General features: G+C 38.9%; 1 protein-coding gene across 1 annotated transcript in view; it reads left to right on the top strand.

Moving 5' to 3' along the window:
* Positions 1–22,550, top strand: part of PPP2R3A (protein phosphatase 2 regulatory subunit B''alpha) — a 199,868-nt gene that overhangs the window by 41,266 nt on the left and 136,052 nt on the right. Inside the window, exon 2 of the mRNA XM_047782955.1 lies at positions 5,216–7,676. Within this exon, the coding sequence (XP_047638911.1) occupies positions 5,688–7,676 (1,989 nt within the window). The 5' untranslated portion in view covers positions 5,216–5,687. The remainder of the gene's footprint in view (positions 1–5,215; positions 7,677–22,550) is intronic.

Consider the following 22,550-nt stretch of genomic DNA (forward strand, 5'->3'; position numbering starts at 1 on the left):
GAACATTCATTCTTTTACATCAAGCTGTTCATTTTTCTTAGCACCACTTATTGAAGAGACTATCTTTTCTCCATGTATATTCTTCCTTAGTTGTAGATTAATTGACTATTGGTATGTGGGTCCCCCCCCCCCAGGCTTTCTGTCCTTTTCCATTGATCTCTATGTCTGGTTTTGTGCCAATATTATACTGTTTTGATGACTGTAGCTTTGTAGTATAGTCTAAAGTCAGGGCGCCTGATTCCTCCAGCTCTGTTTTTTCTCAAGGTTGCTTTGGCTATTCAGAGTCTTTCATGTTTCCATTCAAATTTAAAATTTTTTTTTTGTTCTAGTTCTGTGAAAAAAAAAAACTTTGATAATTTAATAGGGATTGCACAGAATCTATAGATTGCTCTGGGTAGTATAGTCATGTTGACAATATTGATTCTTTTAGTCCAAGAACATAGTATATCTTTCCATCTGTTTGTGTCATCTTCTGTTTCTTTCATCAGTGTCTTGTTTTTGGAGTACAAGTCTTTTGCCTCCTGAGGTAGGTTTATTCCTAGGAATTTTATTCTTTTTGACACAATGGTAAATGGGATTGTTTCCTTAATTGCTCTTTGTGATCTTGTGCAGGCTTCCTGGTGGGAAGGACTGGTACCTGCTTACTGGTACATGGAGCTGTGTCTTGTCCCTCTGGTGGACAGGGCCATGTCAAGGGGTGTGTTTAGAGTCACCAGTGGGCTCAGAAAACCTTTAGGCAGCCTTTCTGATGATGGGTGGGGCTGTGTTGTCACCCTGTTGGTTTTTTGGCCAGAGGTGTCCCAGCACTGGAGCCTACAGGCTATTGGATGGGACCAGGTCTTGGTGTCAAAATGACAGTTTCCAAAGGAGCTTACACAAATAAACACTCCCCGGTACTTCTGCCACCAATGTTCTTATAACACAGTGAGCCACAGCTATGCCTACCCTATTCACAGAACACCCTCTAAGGCCAGCAGGTAGCTGCTGCCCAGGCTTTTATGAAGTCACTGCTTTTTCCCTGGATCTTGGTGCTCACACAACCTTGTATGCACCCTCCAAGAGTAGAGTTTCTATTTTACCCAGTCCTGTGGAATTCCTGCAACCAAGCTACACTAGCCTTCAAAGACTAATACCCTTGGGGCTCCTTCTCCTGATACCAGACCCCAAGGCTGGGGAACCTGACTTGGGGCTCAGAACTCTCACTCCCATGGGAGAACCTCTGTGATGTAATTATTTTTCGGTTTTGGGTCACCCACTCAGCAGTTATGGGATTTGATTGAATCACAAATGCAACCCTCTTACCATCTCCTGGCTGCTTCTTTGTCTTTAAACAAACTTTTGAAATTGTTTTCTGTCACTAAACACCATGATTTTGAGAGTCATGTACTTTACTGCATATATCAGCAGTTCATTCCTTTTTATTTCTGAGTAGTAGTCAGTTGTATGGATATACCATAGCTTGTTTGCCCATTCATCCATTCTAATAGTGCATAATGTTTTCTCATTGGGGCTTCAGCTTACATTTCCCTGATGGCTAATGATGTTGAACATCTTTTGCTGTGTTTACTGACCAGCCCTTTATCTCCCTGGAGAAGAACTGTTTAAATCTTTTGCCAAAGTCCTGAATCCTGATTGTGGTGGTAGTTACTATAAAAGGAAGAGAGGAAGTAAGGAACAAGAAGTGACTGCATGTAAAACTGGAAAAATCCAAACAAAGTCTGTAATTTAGTTAACAGTACCAATGTTAGTTTCCTGGTTTTGATCATTGTACTATGATATAGGGTGTATGATATCATTGTACTATGATCATTGTACTATGATATAGGGTATATGATATCATTGGAGGAGTCTGGGGGAAGGGTACACAAGAACTCTATATTATTTCTGTAACTTTTGTGTGAGTCTAAAATAATTTCAAAATTAATTTTTTAATTATATAGAATTAAAATTCAGTGTTTCAGTTATATTAGCCACATTTAAAGGGCTTAACAGCCCATGTGACTAATTGCAGCCATATCAGATAGTGAAGATACAGAATATTTCCATCCACGCAGAAAGTTTTATTGGACAGCACTGGCATAAAAGCATATGTCTGGGGAGTTCCCACTCTAACACAGTGGGTTAAGAACCTGACTGCCGCAACTTGGGACACTGTGGAAGTGTGGGTTCGATCCCCAGCCTGGCACAGTGAGTTAAAGGATCTGGAGTTACTGCAAGCTGCAGCATAGGTTGCAATTTTAGCTCAGATTCAGTCTCTGGCCCAGGAACTTCCATAGACCATGGGTGCAGCCATAAAATAATTAAGAAAATAAAAGTAAAAGCTATGTCTGACTTTGGCCAGTGTTATCTTCTTGAATATTTCAAATTCGAATATTGCATGAATATTTTCTGTCATGTTATCTTATCAGATAGTTGTTTTGGTTATTTTCAAACCTGGAGAAATACTTTTTTTAGTTTCTCAAATTTCAGAGAAATAAAATAGTCTATGTCAGTTTAGGAATTTATCTGACATGTTTTTAAAGGTATATGGATATTTAAGTTTTCTGACAGTCCTGTATTTTGCTCCTGGAATATTCCTAATATCTCTTATGCAATTATCCTAATATACTTTCTTGACAGTATCCTTTGTGTTTTCCTTCTCTCTTATCTTTACTCAAAAGTTCTTTCAAAATCTTGGATTTCTGAAATATTGCATAGTTTTTCATGTTTAGTACTACTTCCTGTTTTCTGGATGTGCATCTTTTGAAAAGATAATTCCTTCCATTGCCGTGTTCTAGTCTCTTGTCCCATAACACTTACACCTCTTTGGCATCTTTGTATTTTCACTCAAGGATTACTGGGCACTCACTTTACTATGCTACTTCTTTATACTTGAGCTTCATCCATCCTGCATGATAGTTAGCTTTCTAGTTTTATATGAGCCACCATCTGGGATTTAAGGGCAAGGAAGTAGAGGATGAAACAATAGCTCAAGATTCATTCACATAGCAACAAATTTGAGACACTGAGGGACAAAAAGAATGGTGGTGACCCATGTGAAGAAAAACCTCAAAAATAAAGGAATATTGGAATTAAGATTTATATCTTTGTTGGAGCAAAATCTGAATATTAGAATGATGTCAGTGTTCCTTGAAAATAATTCATAAGCTTATTGAAATTATAATCAAATTCCTATAGAATTTTGCTTAAAACTTGATAATGCAAAAATTCATCTGGAAGACTATCAAAGAGTATTTGGAACATAAGCAAGAATCATAATTAGGGATATGAGAAAAAAAGCCGGGTAGTAAAATTTGGTAGGAGAACAGTAATTACAATAGTCTAGGACTGGCATAAAAACAAAGTAATAATCATCGGCTCTAGAGAGCCAGGAAGTGTACCCTAACCAGTAAAAGAATTCAAAAAAAAAAAAAAGGATTCTTCATAAATTAATTCCATTAATTGTATCTATATCAACTAAATATCTAATATATAAATAAGCAAAGGATATAAGTAGAAAATTTACCAAAGAAGAAATATAACAAATAAGCAAAATAAACAAAATTTTCTAAGAATGAAGAAATAAAAAATAAAAATAAGTCCTTGTCTCCTTATTAAATGGGTAAAGGTTTTCTTCATTAAAATTTCAGTATGACTGATGGTGCAGTCAAGCTGACACTGTGCTTCCTTGCTGTCATGGTCTCCCTATCATTGCCTTACTCCATCTTACTTGATCCAGTAGTATTGCACATTCTGTCATTCAGCAGATAATATTCTACCTTTGAAATATATACAGCGTTTAAATAGCTTCACTGTTCCCCTCCTGGTTCACACCCTCCAAGCCTTCTTGCCTGATTTATTGCAGTAGCCCCTAACTTGTTTCCCTGCTTCTTATCTTGCTCCTCTGCAGTCTTCTCTGAACACAGAAGCCAAAATTACCAATTTAAAATGTAAGTGATTATGTCATTCCTCTGCTGAGTAGACATTAGTTGTTTCCCAGCTCACTCAGAGTAAAGCCAAATTCATCATAATAGTCTACAAACCCTGCATGATGTAGATTCCCACTTTTCCTTTCTGATCTCATCCCCACGCTTCCCCCCTTGCTTTCTCTACTCTGATCACTTTAGCCTCCCTGTCATTCTTATGGTAAGTCAAGCATGTTCCTACAGAGCCTTTGCACTTTTGGTTATTCTGCCCAAGGTGATTTTGCCCAAAATACCTCCTCAGCCTGCCCCTTCTCTCCTTTCATGTTCCTTCTGTTCCCATGTCAGGGAGTTCTTCCCTGACTGCCCTTTCATCCTCATCCTAACACAGCACCCTCCCATCCTTTCTGAACCTTTCTGCTCCATTTTTCTCTATAGATCATATCACCATCCAAGTTGTATGTTTACTGTGTGTTGTTTTTCTTTTTCCAGCTAGATTCTCAGTTCAGTAAGGACCAGGACTTTATTCACTGCTCTATCCCTACACCTAGCAAGTACCTGGCACATAGTAGGCACTCAGTATTTATTGATTGAACCTTTTTGGAAAGCAACTTAGAGCATGGTTTAAAAGCCATTTTTTTTTTAAGTAAGAAAATGATTAAATTCTATCCATTGATGACAGAGAGATCTGCATATGTCAGAGCTGAGAAGATGAGATCAGGAGCAGTAATAAAGGTGGTTTCTCTCTCTCAGTAAGAAAAGAGATGATGGTGAGGGAATAATTTCCAAGTATAGAGGAAATTGTAGATCAAGTACAAGCACTGTGTGTTGGCTGTCTTTAAGAAGACTAGATTTGTGGGAGCAAAACGTCGATATAGGAAAGTAGCAGAAAATAAGGTTATAGGTGGTTGAAACTAGATATCGAAAGCCTTGAAAATGAGTCAAAGGACCTAGACTTGCTGTGATGCATGATAGAAATCAGTAGTGTGAATTCTTGAACTGTGAGAGGTGAGAAAGCTCTATAAATCCAAGCCAGTTAGTGTCATGTAAGGTATCAAGGAAGGTGGGATAAGAAATACCAACTGAGAGGCAGTTGTAACAAGGCAGTTAAGATACTACCACTGTAGATAGGAAGGAGCATAGGGTGTAATGAAGCAAAGGCATGAATCAAAGATAAGCCATCAGTGATGTGGCAAAGGGTAAGGCTCTGTGGTTAACTGCACATGGGATGCAAAGGAAGAAGAAATAAAGATTGATTTTCTCAGTATTATGAAATCATATTCCCTTTTAATTATTTTCTTTTTCCATTATAGGTTTCGTCATCATTCATAGAAAAATGGATCATTTAAGCCTTTGGAGGACTCAATTCTCACGATGCTTCTATACTACCAGCTAAGATTCATGACAGTATATTTATGACCATAAGTGTCTGCATCATAGAACTGCTGAGGAACTGAAAAAGAATATTCTTTATTCTTCTTAAAATTTATTCCTAAAAATAATCCTATAGTATCATGATATTACTAAATAAAACTAAAAACCACAATTATTAAATTATTAGACTTCCTAATATCAGCACACATGTGCAACAGCTACTGTATCCTGACAGTTATCAAACCTCAAATTTAGATGGTTTCCCTTTGTGGGAAAGGTCATTGTATTAGCAAGAAACCACTGAACACTGTCATCAACTATATTTTCAGTGGAGTGTCATTTAGGAGCGTTTACTTGAAACAAGTTCTAGAAAAGTCCACACCCCATCCATAACTACGTGGATTTGATATTATGGCAGCAACTTACAGACTTGTGGTTAGTACTGTGAACCACTACAGCAGTGTGGTGATAGACCGGCGTTTTGAGCAAGCTATACATTATTGCACTGGAACCTGCCACACCTTCGCACATGGAGTGGACTGCATTGTGGTACATCACAGTGTTTGCGCAGACCTCTTGCACATCCCTGTGTCTCAGTTCAAAGATGCAGACCTGGACTCTATGTTTCTCCCCCATGAAAATGGGTTTTCCTCAGCTGAAGGTGACTATCCCCATCAGGCCCTCACGGGAATACCCAGGGTCAAGAAAGGATCTGCATTTCAGAACACCTGTAACTTAAAGGACATTGCAGGAGAAGCAATCAGTTTTGCCAGTGGAAAAATAAAAGAATTTTCCTTTGAAAAACTCAAAAACTCTAACCATGCAGCTTATAAAAAGGGAAGGAAAGTTAAGTCTGACTCTTTTAATAGGAGGTCAGTTGATCTTGACTTGCTCTGTGGCCATTATAACAATGATGGGAATTCCCCATCCTTTGGTTTACTCCGGAGTTCCTCAGTTGAGGAAAAATCTTTATCCCATAGAAACTCACTCGACATGAACCTGACTTCAATGCTTCTGCACAACTTCTCTGAAGAAGATCTGGTTACCCAGATTTTAGAAAAACATAAAATAGATAATTTTTCTTCTGGAACAGACATAAAGATATGCTTAGACATCTTGCTAAAATGCTCTGAGGATTTGAAAAAATGTACAGACATCATAAAACAATGTATAAAGAAAAAGTCAGGGAGTAGCATCAAAGAAGGAAATGATAATGATGCAATTTCTAGCTCTGAATCTGTCTATATGAATGTAATGACCAGGTTAGCATCCTATCTGAAAAAGCTACCATTTGAATTCATGCAGTCTGGGACAAATGAAGCTATAGATTTAACAGAACTGATCAGTAATATGCCTAGTTTACAACTGACTCCTTTCTCCCCAGTATTTGTCACTGAACAGCCCCCTAAGTATGAAGATGTTGTCCAGCTCTCAGCCCCTGACTCTGGACAGTTTCAAACTATAGAACTGCAAGATGACAAGCACAGTTCTAGGAAAACAGACACTGTAAAATCCATTCCAAACAACTCCACAAATTCCTTATACAATTTAGGGATAAGTGATCCCAGAACTCTAAAAGATGTCCAGCTTCAATCACAGCCTTCACCCATGAGCCCTTTAGAAAATGTTTCTTCTGGTGATTTAATGGAAACTCTTTATATTGAAGAAGAGACCGATGGAAAGAAAGCATTAGATAAAGGACAGAGGACAGAAGATGGACCCAGTCAGGATTTGTTAAAGATAAATGAAGATAGAGCAGAGTTTTCAGACTGTGGTACTCATCTTAAAAAATGTCCTGCCTCAATGCAAAATGAAATTGGTAAGATATTTGAGAAACCAGTTGTCAGTCTACCTGGGGAAGGTCTTAAATCGGAAGTTTCTAAAGTTGGAAACCACAGAGATTTTATGAATCCTAACAGTCAAGAAGAGATAGATAAATTGTTAATGGATTTGGAATCCTTCTCACAGAAAATGGAGACCTCTCTAAGAGAGCCGCTTGCCAAAGATAAAAGCTCTAACTCCCTAAATAGTCATAGTCAGCTGACTGGTCAGCTCCCTCTAGATCTTGACCCTAAATCTAAAGTTTCTTCACCCACGGAGAAAGCCCCACCTTCCTGTCTAACCAGGATTATTGAAACCAATGGCCACAAAATAGAGGAAGAGGATCGAGCCCTCTTACTGCGAATTCTAGAAAGCATTGAAGACTTTGCTCAAGAACTGGTTGAGTGCAAATCAGGCAGGGGGAGCCTGTCACAAGAAAAAGAAATGATGCAAATTCTACAGGAAACCTTGACAACTTCCCCCCAGTCCAATCTATCAGTCTGTAGAAGTCCTGTTGGTGATAAAGCCAAAGATGCTACTTCAGTGGTTTTGATTCAGCAGACCCCAGAGGTGATCAAGGTAAGACCCAACAATCTTTAGTACTAGAGGTTGCCAAAGAAATGTTTTAATGTTTGCAATATTTATAAACAAAACCTTTTTTGTTAACCATTTATATTCTGTTAAAGCTCCTGTCCTACACTAGGCATGGTCTCACTAAGTTCAGTGAACAAAAAACTAAAAAGCAAAGTCTTTAGAGTCAAGCAGACTGGTTTCAATTGCCTTCCCCACAACTTTTTTTTTCTTTTTTTTTTTTTTGGTCTTTTTGTCTTTTTTTAGGGCCGCACCTGCAACATATGGAGGTTCCCAGGCTAGGGGTCGAGTCGGAGCTGTAGCCACCAGCCTACTCCAAGAGGTGCAGCAACACCTGATCCAAGCCAGGTCTGTGACCTACACCACAGCTCACAGCAACGTCAGATCCCCAACCCACTGAGTGAGGCCGGGGATCGAACCCACAACCTCATGGTTCCTAATCAGATTTGTTAACCACTGAGCCACGATGGAAGCTCCTTCCCCACACCTTTTAACTTCTTCCTAGCTCTGTAACCAAAGAGAATTTACTTAGCCTTAATATCCTCATCTGTATAATGGAAATAATAACCATGAAGATAACTTATGTGAAGCAGGAGCTAGGTGCCTTCCACAAAGAAGGCATTTAATATTAGTTCTCACCCTCCTCGGTCAACCACTAGGCCACTCATTACTGCATGCTTGTGTAGACTGCAAGGGTGCGGTGTGGGGTACAAAAGAAGACATGGTTCTTAAGGAGCTTAAAATCTAGTTGGGGGAGACAAAACTAACATACCAGAAATAATACATGAACACGTAAGCACATCTGAAATTTTTATTAGTCCAGTAGGTCTTCAAAGAAAGTAAAGACTAGAGTATATGAAATTTCCTTCATCATGCAAGTGACAATACATATCAATCTAGAGTCTTAGGGTAGAAGTATTTTCAAAAGGCTTTGAATCTACTACCGATAGCATTGCTTGTGAATTATCCCAGAAAAGGAGTTATCTGCCCATTTATAGGTATGTGTGTGTGTGGTCTTAGCACAACAGGATTATTCTAGTTCATTTTACATGTTCACTATGGGTTGCTAAGAGGCTCTGCTCCATGTTACTCAGGGATCCAGGCTGATGGATGCTCCATGTTCCCACAGCTGCCCCAATGCCCTCTCTGGAATATGTGGCTTATTAGTTCATTGAGGAAAGGGAAGAAAGGGATGGTGCCTTTAACTGCTTTGTTGCACACATGATGCACTTTCTGTCTGCTCACAGTCCAGTGGTTCCAACCTAAAGTCTAAGAATCCTAGGGGAACACATAAAATTTTGCTGAGCACTGTCTCTACCATATGAATGTATCACATGTGTCAACATGTATGAATTCAGACAAAAACCAAATAAAGTAACAAAGCAAGTTGTAAAATGATGGTATGAGATATTTACATTTGTACAAAAATTATGAAGAAATGTATGGATATATCAAATATGGTGTTCAGAACAATGATTAATCCCTGGGGTAAGGAAGAGACGGAACTGAGAAGGGGTGCATAGGGTCCTCAGTAATTTTAGGTAATGTTCTATTTCATAATCTGGTGATGGGTCTTAAGTATTTTGTCCTAGCATTTTATTCCATTTTTTATATCTTTAGTAAATTTAAAAAAAATGGCTGTTAGAGATGACAAATATATAAAACAAGTTAAAAACAAGTTATTTTAGCATTCTCATTAATATTTTCATTGGAGCAGGAAAAACGCATGTTATGATCACATGAACAATTTTTACCTGGTTATTTGATTTGTGGCTCTTGTTCTTCTGTGCACATTTTTAGTTACCGGTGACACTAAAGGTTAAAACAATACGTATTTAAGGTTATTACATAATTTAGATCTAAATATCTTCAGTTGTTCACTGAGCATTTTTGTGAAATCTCTGTGTGAGATTTCCTCATTCATTGATTGATAAATGGTAATATCTTTAGTTAATGTGGGTTAGTGCTGGGGGGAGAAACTGTGGAAATTAATTACAAAAATAAGAAAAAAAATCCTTTCCTGTACGCCGGCAATACTGATGTGCTTAATATTTTATAAAGAGAAGAAAATAACAACCTCAAAATGGTAATAACAGAAAATCTAACATCTCTTAGGATCTGAGGCATGCTAAGATATTTAGATGTATTATCACACTACTTTCCCCCTTTAAAAAAAAAAGGTCTGCCTTCTCTGATAACATATCTCAATGTCTCACAACTATTAGAGCCAGAAACTCTTACTATGGTACAGTATTTTGATTTTTTTTTTTGTCTTTTTGCCTTTTCTAGGGCCGCTCCCGCGGCATATGGAGGTTCCCAGGCTAGGGGTTGAATCGGAGCTGTAGGCACAGGCCTATGCCAGAGCCACAGCAACGCGGGATCCGAGCCGCATCTGCAACCTACACCACAGCTCAGGGCAACGCCAGATCCTTAACCCACTGAGTGAGGCCAGGGATTGAACCCGCAACCTCGTGGTTCCTAGTCGGATTCGTTAACCACTGCACCATGACAGGAACCCCCAGTATTTTGAATTTTATTTAACCCTCTTGCCACATAATCTTCTGTGGGAAAAAAAATGGGGGGTGGGGGCAGAATTATTCTAGAAGAGGTGGGCTGCAGAAAGCAGAAAATGTGAACCTAAAGCCAAGAATAGGTCCCATGCAGCACCTTTCCTGTGTCCCTGACTTAAGTGGGTCTCCAATCTAAGTACACCTATCAAGAAGTGACACACTGGGCTGTAAATGAGCTTCCTAGTTTTTTTGACAAGTATGGATTGAAATCAAAATCATATTAAAAGACTCACCCAAAGGTCTTTTAAGTAAGTTTCAATATCATAGAATAAAATTTAATGAGATTTCTTTTTTCCCCCAGAGGTACATTTTTTTAAATTGCGGTATAATTAACATATGAATGTCAGGTGTACAACATAATCATTTGATATTTGTATACACTATGAAGTCATCACCACAGTAAGTCTGGTTACAATCCGTCACCATACATAGTTACAATTTTTTTTCTTTAATAAGATGTTGAGATTTCTTCCTGATAAAAGTTGAAAAAGCAGGAAGCCCCCTCTGTGGTGCAATGGGATTGGCAGCGTCTCTGCAGCACCAGGACACAGGTTAGATCCTTAGCACCACTCAGTGAGTTAAAGGATCCAGAGTTGCAACTGCAGCTCAGATCTGATCCCTGGCTGGAGAACTCCATATGCTACAGGTTGGCCAAAAAAGAAAAAGTAATTCATGAAAAGCTAATTTAAAGAAAATGGGTAATATAGGGAGTTCTCTTATGGTGCTGCAGGTTAAGGATTTAGCATTGTCACTGCAGCAGCCTGGGGTGATGCTGTGACATGGGTTCAGTCCCTTGCCCAGGACCTTCCACATGCTGTGAGTATGGCCAAAAAGAAAAAGAAATGGGCAACATAAAATGTTTAATTCAGGAAGATACTTAATGAAAGAAAACAAAACCATTCTTCCTTGACTCAGTTACCTCCTTACCTTTTTTTTTTAAATCTTTCATTTCTTATGAAATATTTTAAATCAGGAATTGGCAAACATTTTCTCTGAAGGGCCAAACAGTAAATGTTTTAGGCTTTGCAGGTCACAAGTTTTCTGTCACATCATCTTCTGTGTCTTAAAAAAAAAAAAAATTCCTTTAATAATGTAAAAGCATTCTTAGCTCCAAGCCTTAAAAAATGGGCAGTGGGCAAGATTCGGCCCACAGACTGTAGTTTGTTAGCCCTGTTTTAAACAAATAGAAAAAGTGTTGTGAATGATGGAAAAAGCTCTCTTATTTCACCATGTAGCTTTGTCAAATCTTTTTTGCTGTAGCTTTGCTTCAGATCTTTGCTTTATTTAATATTGTCATTAATATCATCATCTTTTTTAAAAAAAAAATAATCTCAGATATAGTTAAAACGCCTAAAACTCTCTTCCCTTTCCAGAAGTAACCACTTCCTGAAGAGTCAGTGTTTTTCTCCTGCAAATTTTTATACAGTATTGTTGGTCATGTTTTTTATTACTGTATAAAGAGAAAGAACACAAAGTAGAAAATAAAATCAGAGAGGTAGATCGGAACCAACTTATGAATGAGCTTGTATGTTATGCTAAAGAGTTCTGCAGGAAAGTGGTAGATTCACAGATACAGAGAACAAACTAGTTATTACCAGTAAGGAGAAGGAAGGGGAGAGAGGAAACACAGGGATAGGGGAACAGGAGGTACAAACTATTAGGTATAAAATAAGCCACAAGGATTATTGTACAACATAGGGAATATAGCCAATATTTTATAATAACTGTAAGTGGATTGTGAATCATTATATCATACACCTTTAACTTACATAATATCATACAGCAACTATGCTTCAGCTTTTTAAAAAGTTCTAGAGGGGTAGGGAACTAAAGTAGATTTTAAAGCAGAGGAGTTCTACATTATGATTTTTTTAAGAAAAAATTTTTAAAGAATAATTTTAAGGATTTTTTTAACCTTTTGAACACTCAGAATTTTTCCAGGTATTCAAAACAGTTCAATTTTAAAAGATTTATGTAAAGGGCATGTGGGAAGTATTTTTATATGACGTTGATGATTATTCCTGAGAAGAAAGATTGACTTGATAATATTTTGTCATTAATATTTTAATATGTATTTCAAAATAATTTCTCAAGAGTGAACAGTATTTGTGGTCCAGATATTTGTTGTCCAGAAATACTATTCAAACCTGTATTGGGAGAGGGAGTCAGATAGAAAATAGAGGATACTGAGTGGTTGATAAAGAGGATATTGGTCTAAAATCAGGGGTCAGCAACCTGTGGTCCATGGGCCAAATCTGGCCTGCCACCTGAGTTCGTAAATAGTTTTATTGGGAGACAGCCTTTCTCATTCATTTACATGTGGTCCATTACTGCTTTTGTGCTCTGCCTACTAAATTGAGTAGTTATAACAGAGACCTTAAAGTATAATGTATTTGCTATCTGGCCACTAACAGAAAAAGTTTCCTAATCCTTGGATTAGATATTATTTCATGGTAGGTCAGCAAAGCAGACTTTGGATAAGGTTCAGTGTGATGTTTTGTTAAAGGCATTGGAAATCTTGGAAACATCATTAAATATCAGTCGTAGAGACTACCAATGGTTGATGGCAGTCAGACAGTGTACCAGTAGAAACAGAAAAATAAATAAGCCCAGAGTTTCAAAATCGTTCATCATGAGTTCTGATCTACCTAGCTTTCTCCCCTTTACTCTCCCGTCACTACCTATCTCTGACTTTTCCACTTGAAACAGGTTCCTTTTCATCCATGCCTTACTCCCTGTGTTTCCTTTCTTTGCTTGTGAATTCTCTATGTTGTTATCTATATCATGGGTCAACAATGAGCATTCACCTCTCTACATGCTTTCCTCACAAAGACTCAAAGTGACAGGAAACGATTCGGTAGGTTCTAGAGTAGCTGATGTACAGATGGGCCTGAAATGAGTTAAATAAGAGAAAAAAACCACATTTTTACTTACATGTGGAATCTAAAAAATTAAAGGAAATGAATTAATACAACAAAACAGAAACAGAGTCACATACAGAGAGCAAACCAGTGGTTACAAGTGGGGAGAGTGGAGAGGGGCAGGGCAAGGTTATCTAGCGAAGGGCATTAAGAGGTACAGACTACTAGGCAGAAAATAAATAAGCTACAAGGATATATTGTATGGCATAGGGAATATAGCCAATATTTTACAATAACTAAATGGAGTACAGTCTATTAAAAAATGTCAAATCACTATGTTGTACACCTGAAACATATAAATCAACTAAATTTTTTCTTAAAAAATAATAACTTGAGAGAAAGGGGGTGTGGCTGAGGTTTCAGAGGGTTTCATGGTTATAAATAAGTGAATTACTGAGAACATGTTTTGACCTGGGAGATAAAAATATTTTGAAAAACTATACTGCTCTGATAATTTACATAATAAATGACATCTTAATTCCACATTTTATTACCACCAGCAGATGGTATTACAGTCATTTTTGGTCTTTTTTTAGCTTTATGGGGCAATAGCCTGTTAGGTGTTATTCACAGGTTAAAATAAAAAACTGTAGCCTCCCCTGAAAATTATTTCCACTTAATTTTAGTAAAAACAAAGCCCAGAAGAAATTTCCATTATTGCTTGTCTCAGTTAAAAGTGGAGGGCAGGGGGAAGGATTCCTCAATGGAAAAGATTTTAAACTAAATAAAAAGAAAGGGGTTTTTTAGTTTGTTTGTTTTTTTGCTTTTTAAGGGCCACACCCACAGTATATGGAAGTTCCCAGGCTAGGAGTCGAATTGGAGCTATAGCTGCTGGCCTAAGCCACAGCCATAGTATCACAGGATCCGAGCCACATCTGCAACCTATACCACAGCTCATGGCAACACTGGATCCTTAACCCACTGAGCAAGGCCAGATCAAATCTGCATACTCATGGATACTAGTTGGGTTCATTTCCCCCTGCACCACAATGGGAACTCCCGAGGAAGGTTTTTTTTTTAAAGCCACACTATAATATTTAAATCTAGTGAAACCTTACAAATATCACTAATTGAGGAATCCTGTCTGAATTACTAAAAAGTACACATTTAAATTTTAATATATTTCAAAACTTTATTAATTTCAAGATTGAAGAATAAAAATACTGTCAAAGTATTGCCAAGTGTGAACTTTAGCTGGACATATTTCAATAATCTGGTAAAGGTCACTTATAGTTGTTGAAAAATGATTAGAGAAGACAGTTTAACATATACAAACAAATGTCAACATTTCGTGAAGTGGACAGTCTCAGAGAACAGCAAAATGGAGCAGAAGGCAAGAAGCTTTTATATGATAAAGAATAAAGAACAACGGAGAGAAATATCTGATTGGCTGCAGCTACAAAGTCAACCTTGTTTGGGGAGTTAGCTTGGTGTTTGGGGATTAGCTGATGGAATGTACTGTGTTTCTGGTTAAGCAGCGCATTTACAAGGACACGTAAGTTATCTAAGTTTTGGTTTGCTAACTGGCACCCAAGGAAGGAGAGGCTCCATCTTGAGCCCCGAAATTTATTTTTTAAAAAGGTAGCTTCTAAGTGCTTAAGCATGCACTGTGTACGGCACACAGTTGAGGATAAAAATGAATCAGACACAGGAACTCAGAGAAGGGAGAGCAACACCCCATTTCGTGGAATTCAAGGAAGTTCCTCTGGAGGAAATAGCATTCAGATATGGATACTGTACTTTCATACAGTAAATTTAGATGTTGATGTTATTATAGTGTTAGTATACTACACTCAGGTTTATTTCTCACATTGTCGAGAACCATTTCCATTCTGTTCCATCACATCAAAATGTAACTTAATCGTCTCCATCTATCTTACAAACATAAGCCTTTGGTGCCAGGGGAATCCAGTAAGGAAGACCAGATAGATAGATCATAAATCCATTATTTCTCTCAAACCCAAGCTCTGTGGTAGTCTAATCTTGATAATCAAGGGCAAATGAAATTGGCTTAACAGAAACTCTCCTTTCCAGGAGAGTATAAGGGGAAATATCAGGCTGCTCTGTTATATTATTATGAATTCCAATTAGTAGAATGCACACTAATAAGGTAAAGAGTTAGAAGGATGGGACCCATTTCCCATTAGTTTTCTGCAGTTTTTAAGTCAGACTTTAAGCAGACAGTCTGCCTGAAAGCCTAGTTCAGATCTTTTCTTCTCTTTTACCACTTCAGCCTCCAAAATTATATCTCCTATTCCCAGAGTTCCCGTCGTGGTGCAGTGGTTAATGAATCTGACTAGGAACCATGAGGTTGCGGGTTCGATCCCTGCCCTTGCTCAGTGGGTTAACAATCCAGCGTTGCCGTGAGCTTTGGTGTAGGTCGCAGATGCGGCTCGGATCCCGCATTGCTGTGGCTCTGGTGTAGGCTGGCAGCTACAGCTACGATTAGACCCCTAGCCTGGGAGCCTCCATATGCCGCAGGAGTGGCGCAAGAAATGGCAAAAAGACAAAAAAAAAATTGTATCTCTAGTTCCCAAACATACATCTAATAAAAATGAAATATTAAAATGAGAGTATGCAGAGAGATTTGTGAATCCCTCCTCAAGTTTCCCTGGACCACTGTCCTTTGTTGGCCTTTATTTAGCAAATGGTGGAATTAAATAATATTTGTTGAATGAGTAAACAAATAAGTGAATGAATAATCAAATGAAGGGATTTTTCTTGTCTGCTTTGCCTCCTTCTCAAATGGACACTCTGCCCTCTTGCCTGAAGGCCATCAATTTCCCTGCCTTCGGCTTCTCAAGATGTGTGCAAAAGGACCTGACATCAGGTTCCCTTCTAGGACTTGACAGTGGTGCCTCAGCAAGATTCACAGACCTCTGACCTCTTAATTCCTCTAGCCGTTAGCATCTAAAAACCTCTGGCGTTCTGGGGAAAGTCCTAACACCTTCCCTGGCAAGAGGGGAGAACCCCAGTAAGAGTATAGATCATTTTACCTTATCCCAAGATGGGGATCTCTTGATTATAGACTGTGAGCATTTTGAGGAGAGGGTACCCTCTTATTCACCATTGCACCTTCAAGCCCTGTTGTGGTACCTCCACATAATGAGCTGTTTGTTTATATCCTGAAAATGTATCATTTCTCCTTAAGAGATATCTATACATCTCATTGTCCTTCCCCCCATTCTTAGAAGTCCTGTCTTCATCCCCATGAATTTAGCTTGAAAAAGACCTTTCTGGCCATTGAATTTCAGTACAGTTGTTTGTTTTTTGTTTTTTGGATGCCCAAGAGGGTCAGAGAAGTCTTTCATGGTGAGTAGGATTTGCACTGTTACTAGAATTCAATTTGCTTTTTTTCTGACCCTGATCAGGAATATGTGTCTGAGATATCATTCCAGGGAGAACTAAGGGCCTTCCCAGGTTAATGATCTAACATAAACTTTTCAAAGTTTAGATATTTTATAATTTTGTATGTATATTTAAATGTAGAATAATTATGAATATCAAATTATAGCAAAGCACACTTTAGGAACCTCATTAAAAGTTTCTTATGGAATATTTAATAAACACTTTTCTGTTTTTACTAGGTTTGTATCCATTCCTTCATTAATCTTAACCAGTTATGTCATTGGGGGAAAATGTTTTTCTCCCCCAGCTTTATAAGTGCTGATGGTTTCTTGGATTCAGTGCTGGGAATATTTGAGTAGAAATCAGGAGTTCCTGTCGTGGCACAGTGGTTAACGAATCCGACTAGGAACCATGAGGTTGCGGGTTCGATCCCTGCCCTTGCTCAGTGGGTTAACGATCCGGCGTTGCCGTGAGCTGTGGTGTGGGTTGCAGACGCGGCTCGGATCCCATGTTGCTGTGGCTCTGGCATCGGCCAGTGGCTACAGCTTCGATTCGACCCCTAGCCTGGGAACCTCCATATGCCGCGGAAGCAGCCCAAAGAAATAGCAAAAAGACAAAAAAAAAAAAAAGAAATCAAAACACACAAAAATACAATAGGGAACCATTCTCCCTTTTACTTCATTTAACCACCATGTAAGTGAATAAAAGTAAAGGTATCTAGCCAGTGGCAAACATAAATTTGCATAATAACCTCACCTTGTCTTTCCCCTGCACCTTTAATGTCTTCTAAGGTCAGGTCCTCTTGCATCTTCATCCTTTCTAATTAATCAGCATCACTTATCTCAGATATGTCAGAATTCAAAAGAACATGGTAGATATATGTGTACTAATGTAGAAAAATGGACATGATAAATAGGTAATTAAAAATATAAATTGGGAGTTACCTTCATGGCTCAGCAGTTAATGAACCTGACTAGGATCCATGAGGATTTGGGTTTGATCCCTGGCCTCTCTCAATGGGTTAAGGATCTGGTGTTGCTGTGAGTTGTGTAGGTCGCAGACATGGCCTGAATCCCGAGTTGGTGTGGCTGTGGTGTAGGCCAGCAGCTATAGCTCTGATTTGACCCCTAGCCTGGAACTTTCATATGCCATGGGTGTGGCCCTAAAAAGCACACACACACATATGTATATAAATTGCAAAACAGATGTAACAGTGTGACCCCTTTTTATTAATATGTTTGCACACACACAAACATTTAGTAAATTTGCTCCAAACTATATATCCTTCTAGAAGTAAAACATGAAACCAATATATCCAGGTACTGCTGATAAGTACAGCCCTCCTCAGCCTCCAGAAAAGGAACTCACCTTGCTCCTGGTAAGCCCTCAGGTCCTCCTCACAGGCCTACCCAACGCACAGCTTCACCATTCTCTGCGTTAAGACCATTAGGACTAATCTAATATTCATCTCTGTTTACATCAGTGACCACAAGAAATCCAGGAATCCAGATCATCATTCTCCTCACCCTACTCTTGTACATACCCTTTTCTAAGTCCAACCATGAAATCCTTTCACCATGCCCTCTTTTTTTTTGTTTGTTTGATTTGTGTGTGTGTGTGTGTTTTGTTTTTTGGTTTTTTTTTTTTTTTGTCTTTTTAGGGCCACACCTGTGGCATATGGAGATTCCCAGGCTAGGGGTCGAATTGGAGCTACGGCTGCCGGCCTATGCCACAGCCACAGCAATGCCAGATCCGAGCTGCATCTGCAACCTACACCACAGCTCATGGCAATGCTGGATCCTTAACCCACTGAGCGAGGCCAGGGATCGAACCTGCAACCTCATGGTTCCTAGTCAGATTCATTTCCGCTGCTCCACGATGGGAACTCCTCACCATGCCCTCTTGATCATTCACTGGCAAAATGTCTTAGGTCATCAGACTCTTTTCTAAACTTTCCCTTTCCTTCTTGCTCTACCTGAAACCTGTCTCTCCCTAAGGGTGCTGTAGCTACCCCACCCCCTCTCCCACTGGATCTGGAGGGAGAGTGAGTGTTCTTGCCTTCCTTTGCAGATTCCAGACTATTCTCTTTACCACCTCTCTGAACCTATCCTCACTGAACTTTGACCTAATGTCAGACTCACCACCCAGTCCCTCTCCTTGATTGTAGCTATCTACTAGCCCCCAGGCCCATTCCTTTATTTCTTGAAGATTTAAGCTCCTGGTTTCATGACACTTTCCGGTATTACTTGCTCAAGTTCTTGTGAGTTTTCAGTAGATGAGGCATCCAGTACACAGGCTTCTTGGTTCTTTGATCTCTCCTCCAATGAGCTTGTCCTCTGCTCTTCTTTAGCTCCTCATTCTGTGGTCTTGCATTTATATCAGTGGCTTTAAAAGCATGGTTCCCAATTAACAGCATTAGCATCACCTGGGAGCTGTATAGAAATGCATATTCTCAGGTCCCAGCCCAGACTCTTTAGGTGATTCTGATGCATGATCTTGTTTGAGAACTAATCATTCCTCATTAAAATTCACTCCCTGAAAACACTCTCAGCCTCTATGCCTTGCCCTCATTTTGTAGTATTCGCTTGGTAAAACTCCAACTCATGTTAAATTGTGTTCTCTGTCTACTTAGATCTCTTTATTTGTACAGCTGACCTTGGCTGGAGATCACACAACTGTACTAAGTGGTCTTGCATTAAATTTATGACTGCCAACCTCCAGTGAGCCTTTAGCACTCTGGCGGTCCTACTATGTTTCTCCATTCCCTCACTTTACCACTCTGCAAATGACCCTTTGGTAGTTTCTTCTCTGTCCTGTAACACCTACTCTTCCATCTTCACCCTCAGTGAACAACTGTTTCCTATCTTACTGAGAAAAGTGAAGCAAATAGAGGAGACCTGTAGCTACCCACCATCAGTACCCATATACTTTCCCTTCCTTCTGCTACTGTGCATGAACAGTCAGGGCCCCTGTCTAAGGCCATCCCCTATACTTTGTGCTCTAAAATCCCATCCTCTCCCATCAACCCAAGAACACTTCTCTAGTGAATGACCCTTTTTTTCCCCTGCAGTCATCAGTTTTTCCCATTTGATCATTCCATCAGCAGATAAACATGCTACCATTCTTGCCTCTTTAAAATCAGGCATCCAGAAGGCACTTTGATTGCTGGCCAAGAGACAGATCTTTCAGTTGCTGTAATTGCAACATAATGCTCACCCCCAGGTCCTTGACCATCGATTCTAGCCTTCTCCTTTGACATCTGTGCATTCAGCCCTTACCCCCAAATTACTGAGAAATCACAAACATTCACACCCCCAACAAAGACTGGAGCAAGGTATTTCATAGCACTGCCCCTGTGGGTTCATTGACATTCAACATGACAATGTTGGTGGATTGGAAACCCTCTGTTCTAAGCTGAGTTGACTAACATATATAGGCCAAAAATAAATTCATTCTTATGCTCTACAATGAGCAATATCTACTTGAGGGATTTCCTGAAGGAAGAAGGGAGACTAAGAAGTACAGAACTCTAGAAATTCTAAAGATCCAAGAATTATATATAATATGTAATAATGTTAGGCTCTTAATTATCTCTCCTCCCAGATACTATAAAACCATCTACACCCAAGCCTTAGAACAATGAGAGATAAAAATATTGGATTTGTGGGTTCTTTCCCTTATGGATCATGGAATGTGTTCCCATCATTTGGAGGCAGTTGAAGCAAGACACAAAATTGCTTATTAGATCTCCTCCTATTTTGCTGTCAAAAATGTAGTTAAGGCTAGAGGAGCAAAGGAAGCATCGTTCATCACCACCATTACCACCCAGCATCCTTCCCCCACCCCATTGTTTCATTACTTAAGGGTAAAATAACGTTAATAATAAAACAAGCTGTTAATTAAACAATGAGAAAAATCCAAATTAGAGTACAGAGGAAAAGGATATAAAAATTTAGGATTAAGAGTAATTAATTAGCTTATAATTAATTTCCTCTATTAAAACTTATTTACAATGACATTTTAAACAAAGTCTATGATTGCAAGGTATAATTAACCTTTTTTTTTGGGGGGGGTGTCATTTTAGAGCCACACCCATGGCATATGGAAGTTCCCACGCTAGGAGTTGAATCACAGCTGCAGCTGCAGGCCTACACCACAGCCACAGCAATTCTGGGTCCTTAACGCACAGAGCAAGGCCAGAGATTGAACCCATGTCCTCATGGATACTAGCCAGTTCATTACCACTGAACCACAATGGAAACTCCTAATTACCTTTTTTAACTGCTCTGCCAGTTACAACCAAGAAAGGCTTTTTTAACATTGTGATATAAAAGTATGCCCTGTAGTTCATTATATCACTTTGTTCCTACATCAGTAAGATACATATAAAAATAAAATCACAGAAAAAATAAAGTGCATAATTCAGTAGGTTTTAATACATTCAACAAGATTATACAGCACTTAGCACTAATTCCACGACGTTTTTATCACTCCACAAAAAAAAATGTATATTCGTTAGCAGTCACTCCCTCCAGCCTCTGAAAATCACTAATCTTTCTGTCACCATGGATTTGCCCATTCTGAACATTTCCTGTAAATGGAATCATGCAATATATGGTCTTTTATGTCTGGCTTCTTTCACTTAGCGTAATGTTTTCAAGTTTTATCACGTAGCATGCATCAGTACTTCATTCTTTTTATGGTTAAATACTATTCCATTGTATGACTATACCACATTCTGTTTATCCATTAATCCACTGATAGACATTTGGGTTGTTTCCACTTTTTGGCTGCTATGAATAACACTGCTGTGAACACTCGTGTACAAGCTTTTGTGTAGACAGAAAAAGGCCTTCGATTTAGCATTTTTTAGTTTTTCAAAACAGCCAGCTCCTTTTTAAAATCAGAAGTACCCTATTGATAGAGCAAAACTTCCTGTTTAATATGTAACTTTTTTTTTTCCCTGTAGCATCTTATGAGCAAAATCTTTTGATGTCACTTCATAGTGACTCTCCTTCTGATTCTGACACTCACCTCAACATGGGTCCTCACAGCTGAGCCGATTTCCCAGTCTTGCTGTGCTATGCCTTTCTGTCACTCAGATGTTCACAATTTTGCTGCCTTGTTTATGCCAACAGGTCTTCTTAACTCTGAGCCTTGATTGATGCTATCATCTCAGTCTCCAGAGCCCACTTCATCTGAGGCTGATATGACTTTACATGCTGGTTTATAAAATGAAGGCTATACTTATTTTGGCCTGGTACATTGCATATACAACACTGTTTAGCAGTTTTATACAAGTCAAAATAAGTGATTCATGTCTTCAGGAAATTTTCTGGATTTTCTTTATCCTGTGTAATCAACCCATTGTTTCTGAAAAAATCCTATAGAGCTGATTTTTTCTGGAGAGAGAAAATTAACATTGTATACCCCCATTCTCTTCATTATCAAATGAGGGAGGGCAGGGAGTTATGAGAGTTCTAGTAAATCCATCCTGAGTTTCAAACTAAAACTCAAAGAGTGAATTCTACAAAAATATAATGTTAGGTGTCATACAATTTCATCTTTTCTATCTCCTTCCCAGTCTCACCCTCCTTCAGAGTACAGGCTCTTTCTGGATGCCTCAGTTCTAAAGGTCATTTAAGGACGTGATAAGGGATGATATCTTTTCTTGCTTGATATAGTGAAGGCTATACTAAAAAAGATTCTTTCATTTTTAGGGTCATTGCAAAGGGGCCAACCCCACTTCTATGTATCCCTGCCAGGGAACCTGGTAAAACTCTGTAACCTAGGAATCCACCCCACAGCTGGTTCCTCCTTGCTTAAGCATGCTTACTCTGGGGAAACATATATGCAATGGTAAGAGAGGAAAGGAATGACAGTCGAGGTAGCAACTGATATATCCCACAAGAGAGCTGGATCTTGAGGTAGCAACTGATATATCCCACAAGAAAGCGCTGGTCCTTTTCAACCTCTAGTCAAACTCTCTTAAAACAGTTGCCCTGAAGACCAGGGTGAGCCTA

This window comes from Phacochoerus africanus, chromosome 1, assembly GCF_016906955.1.
Source record: "Phacochoerus africanus isolate WHEZ1 chromosome 1, ROS_Pafr_v1, whole genome shotgun sequence".
NCBI lineage: Eukaryota > Metazoa > Chordata > Mammalia > Artiodactyla > Suidae > Phacochoerus > Phacochoerus africanus.